Source organism: Loa loa (genome assembly GCF_000183805.2).
Source record: "Loa loa unplaced genomic scaffold supercont3.2, whole genome shotgun sequence".
NCBI classification, from domain to species: Eukaryota; Metazoa; Nematoda; class Chromadorea; order Rhabditida; family Onchocercidae; genus Loa; species Loa loa.
In genome coordinates this window covers 400,770-406,366 of record NW_018108182.1, presented here as the reverse complement: position 1 = coordinate 406,366, position 5,597 = coordinate 400,770, and the positions used below count along the sequence as shown (strand labels likewise).

Below are 5,597 nucleotides of genomic sequence, written 5' to 3'. Positions count from 1 at the left end.
CGGGTTCAGGAAAAGGAATGAGGATGTGGTGATATGTGAAGAACGGGTCAGGAAAAGGGATGAGGCGAAATTTGATAATCTGGATGTTCAACAGTGTAGTGGTGAGGTAACAGCGAGGTCATGTGTTCCTTCCGAACGCTTCTTTTTCTAATCGAACCAAATGGCTGTAACTCGGTGATAAATGATTCCTTCTGGCTGACTCAATACTTTGTTCATTTCAAATAAACATAAATGCATACACATACACACACATACATACACAGACTCATTAATCAGATGTTAGACTAAATCTTCTTGTCATAGTAAAAATTGCCTGTAATTTATCCATAATTTGAAAAAGTTAGATTATTTGTTACATTTGCTTTCTGTTTGCACTCATCCCTTTACCTGTTAATTAATTAACCTATGCTTAACTATCGCTGTTTATTTCTTGCTCATTTGTACCAACTATGCGCACTTTTTTTTTTGATTATTCATTAGTCTTATTCATTCATTCGTTAATTTGTTCCTTACTTTACTTTTTTTATTTCTGTTTCCACACTTCGTTATCGTTCTAGTTTTTTTTTTTTTTTTTTTAAGTCCTAATGATTTTGATAAATTTCTCTTTTTCAGTTCAAAATTTCTCATAGCAAAAAGTTGCCATAAATCATCAAAAGCTATTCATTCGCTTTATGGGAAAATTATTTCTAATCAATTAATTTTTGTTTTCTTAAAATTTAAGTAAGAAAAAAAAGATTTAAATAACTCTATTGAGTTATTCAATGAATGATTTCATGAATTAAAAGGACATAAATAATAATTGTGTATTGTTGCAAAAAAAGGACAAAAACACGATAAAAAATAAATAAACAAACAAATTTATACAAAAGAAATAAGTAAACAAACATACATACTGTTTATTTATTTTATCTAATTATTAGAAATTTGATAATGTTTGATAAATGATAAGACAAACAATATGTTTTTGTAACAACTTTATGATTATCCATCTCTGTGATAAAGTTTTTCGGAAATTTTTTTATAATTTTTAAATTTAAATGATAATCTACAGAATGACCATTGTGACGAAAAGTATGAGTGGCTTTTCGAATATTCGAATCTTTTTTACATTCAGAATTTTTCAACATAAGATTAGCTTAAGCTTTAGTGGACAGTAATACAAAAGCTAAAACAGGAATACTGTAGATGAATGAATTAGACCTGATTTGTTCACGTTAAACGTGAATACGGAATGGTATGAACATAGTTGTATGGATAAAATGAAATATGTCACTATTATTTACTCTCATACTGTATTTTTGATATTAAGAAAAGGACGCTTATTATTTTTCATTCCAAAATAAAGCCAGTAGATTTAGTAAAATTGCCACGTGAAGTGACTCAACATTCGTTTGTTGCAGTGTGTATACTTTCATCTATCTTATCATTAGCTATTATTCATATAGATTTTTAAGCATCACCTGTCGGCTTACACAAAATTCAACGGAAGGCTTAAGTTGAGAAGTTCTTGGTTTTTCGTACCTGTTGTTATGCAGCACCGAATGCTGAAATTTTAGCATTGATAAAAATCATGCCTGCTATAGATGACTGTAGTAAGCCTCATAAAGCAAATTAACTCATTTATTTTGTACATAGTTTTGCTTATTGTTGTGATGACATGTTGTGGTGACAGTAAAGATGCTAATAAAAAGCAAAAGGGAGTTTCAAAACTGATAGTACAAAGAAGGAGTGAAAAAGGGATAAAAAGCAATCGCTAAAGTAATAAAAATATTATTTTGATAACCATTTGACATTGATTATTACTGATAAAGGACACGATTGATAAGAAGGGTTAGTTTTAAGCTATGTAGACGAAATAAATCGTGGAAAAAATTTGAGAGTTTGAATTTCATTTATCATCTCTTCAGTCATTTCCGCTTTTTTTTTTCCCATATGCTATATCATCTTCCGCCCTCTCCTGAACTCTCTCAACCTATCTTCAAATTCATGCTAAGCAAACTTAGAATCCGTTTGTGGTAAATTTGATTAACAATTTAGTGAAATACTTTGTTCTTCTAAAAAATTATGTTCGGAATGAAGGCAGTTCAGGTATTTTATGTTTTATCTTAGCAAAAAGACAGATCGTTGTATTGATCGATTCATTTCAGTAATTATTAACAAATATTCTTTATTTTTCTAAATGCAAAAAATAATTTATTAAAATATTTTTCCTCTCTAATATTACACAGAAATATGGAATTGATGAATAAAACATTGCCTAAAATTGACCAATAAAACAAGTAAAGCCTATAAGATAAATAAAAATTTATTTCAAATTTTCGCTCTGTTGTAAATTGAATCTTTTGTTTGTTTATTTTTGAAATTTATTTGTTTATTTTTGAAATTTGTTTATTCTTGAAAAAAAGTTGAATCTTTTGTTTACTTTTTTCAAATATTTGACAAAAACTTCGACATTCTTTCAATTTCACTTACTGCAAAAGACAATAAGTTTAAGATTAAATTCAGATGACAAGTAAAGTTTATGCTATTAGTGAATATGTTAGTTATGGTTAAAAAGATATGATAAGAGAGTCCTTCTTCACACAAAAAATATGCTAACAATTAAGAAATAACTGGATCAATTTAGCTTCTAGTTTGATTATTGCCTCTTTCTGTCTCTAAAACTGAAATTAGTTCACATTATCCAATTTATTCTTTTGTTTGACAATGCCGCCACTTATTATGCAAAAAAAAAAAAAATATTCCCGTTCAGTGTGAATCCGAAGGAGCTCATGCATGTGATTAAAATATTTGAAAACTTTTGTTAGTGAAATTGTTTGATCATCAAGTTTAAAACACTTTGATGATGGATGAATTAGTCATTCAAGAAGAGATAATTGAGCGCCAGGTGGAGAGAGTCATATTAAGATTTAATTGATCTCCAAATTAATTAATTTGTGAGGCATTCTTTTATTTCATCGCTAATAATATATATTTTCATTTGTTTGTTGTTATTTTTGATTATTCACATTTTTTACGATTTTCATTTATGTCCAATTTGAAATAAAATTTTTAAAAGCATAGGGTGCTATTTTTTAAGTTTTAAATGAATAAATTGAGTATCAACCGTTAGTGATAAACGCTAACACTGAGATTAATGGATAAAACTTTATGAAATAATTATCATTTCACTGAGACAACAATTGAACATCAATATTTTGTAATTAAATTGCATATTTTTATGCTGAACTTTCCGGTAACGATTCCACATTTTTCGTTGTATCATCAGAGGGTAAAATCTATAATTAAAGATAAAAAAATAAAATGAAATTTATAGGTTCAATTTTAGAGTTTTAAAGCAAATGAATTACAGATCTGATAACTTAAAATGTTATGAGAATGCTGCTGAAGTTGACCTTGAGTTAATTAATGATAATGGTAATGACTTTAACTCTTAAACTTATCACCTTATATTTTATGTTAGCCAAGAAAAAAAACCAAACAGAAATTACTAATCAAACTATTAAATCACTATCAGTCTTTTTCGAAATTATTAATTATTTATTCCTAATCCTCACTGTTTCTGTCACTTTATGTCACTGTCACTTACTCTCAAATAGTCACACAGTTTAGATAACTTCAATTTAACTATTGTCATATTATTTTGAAGGAATTTTAATGGAATTTAATTTACAAAAAATGAGAAAACAAATGCTTCTCATTGCTGATAAGCAGTGCTTAGACGTGACATCTTAAGTTTTTTTAAAGTATTATTTTAAGATGATAGACCTGTAGATTTATTAGATATTGGATTAGAAATGATAATTAAAATTTACTGGCACTGTCTGAGAAGCTTGCGTTCGACCAGATCTTAGCGGTGCTGCTGTAGGCTTAGGCTCGCTTTCCTCTGTAGTTATTTCACTTCAGATTTTTTTAACTTGTCAAATTGAAAGGAAAATTTTAATTTGAAAATTAGGAATTTTGATAAATTTTCTTTTTCAGTGCTTACATCTTTCTAATAATTCTAGTTTTTTTGATTATCATAAAGTAAAACTTAAATATTCCATTTTTTTCCTCTTCTGACAAAATCAAATGAAGTTTTTTAAAACTTCTGATGATGCGTAACCTCTTTGAAGTGAAATTTTAAGTGATTTCGACGGTGCTTTCACATTTGAAGCCTTTATTTGAGAACTGCTTCTTTGCGTTTCGTCCAAAAAAAAAAAAAAAATGGTAATGGTTGAAAAGTTCTTTCCGTTTTTCTTTTTTTCTAAAGCGAAGAAAACAAGAAGTGTCAAATTCTCAATTCTTTCTTTCTTTTTTTATTTTTCTTCTAAACATTCATAACAATTCTAAGGTAATTGATCGATGTCTCAAATTTGTTGAAAACAAGCAATATGTGTGTTAAATCCGAGCAAATGTTCAACTAATTATTATAATTATAATTAACTGATTAATTGTAATTATATCACTGACATTCACTCAATCCCAATTTCAAACTAACCACATCTAAATGTTTTGGTCCTTTAACAAGTGGTACAGCTGGTGTTAATTCCAATTTTTTGTGCGAACATTCAAACAATACCCATATAATAACACTAAAAATTGGTAAATATGTCGTAATCAAACATTGCGACATTACAAATGTTCTCAACAAAAGTATAAATATCCCATCGCTCATCACGGCAATTTAATAAGAAAATGTTATGTGACAAGTGTTCAACTATTTATTCCATTTCATTTCATTTTAGGTCACATCTTTTGTTAAATTTTTTCAGTTAGAATGAATTGTTAAATAAATGAATCGATCAAAATACATTCATTGTAACAATTCATTTTTGCAATAAGTGGTTGGACGAACCAAACGAATCATACCTTTGATTAAGATTACTCTTGATTATTAATTAGTGCAGTAATGAGTTCTGAAATGACACAAGGAGAAATAAAAGTGTCATTATATCATCATATCATCGTGTCATCATATCATAATATCACCGTGTCATCATATCAGTCAGATTCAACAAAAAAGGTCTGTTCGTTTTATAGATCATCAAATTAAAAAGATAAAAAAAAAGATCAAAGAGTTGAATAAAAATGAATAAAGAAAATATTAATTCGTAAATTCACTTTTTTCTTCATTCCTTTTTTGAACCTTATAAAAGAGAAAAGACAAATGCGCATGGAATACGATAACATCAGTTTCCCTTCTATTGCAAAGTAAAAAAAAGAAAAAAAAACGGAGAAAAGGAAAAAGAAAATGGATAGCAATAAATTATCGAATGAATAAATCGATGAATAGTTCAGTCAGTCTTTTAAACTTTTAAATTTTTAAAAAACATTTGTCTAACTTTATAAACTTAGAAGTTGTTGATTGTTTTCTTTTTCCATGCATTCAATATTTTATAACTTAACAAAGTTCACATTCAAAAGATCATTCGTATGATATATCGCAGCTAAGAAAAACATTTCTGCTAATTCTTGAAATTTCTTTGGAATTTAAAAATTTCATTTCTTTTTTCATGAGAACTTTTATAGATTGTACTTAATTATTGGTAATGATGATGGATCGCAAAAATAATCAAATTTGACATATCCTCTATTCATTCAAAATAACCTTTACT

At 27.6% G+C, this 5,597-nt stretch overlaps 1 protein-coding gene across 1 annotated transcript; it reads right to left on the bottom strand.

The window, feature by feature from the left end:
• Positions 1-3,218: 3,218 nt before the first annotated feature.
• LOAG_12142 (hypothetical protein) lies at positions 3,219-4,615 on the bottom strand (the record flags this gene model as incomplete). Its single annotated transcript, XM_003147656.1, has 4 exons — positions 3,219-3,278; positions 3,816-3,886; positions 4,106-4,157; positions 4,481-4,615. 4 exons carry the CDS (start codon positions 4,613-4,615, stop codon positions 3,219-3,221), a joined length of 318 nt encoding a protein of 105 aa, XP_003147704.1.
• Positions 4,616-5,597: the final 982 nt, after the last annotated feature.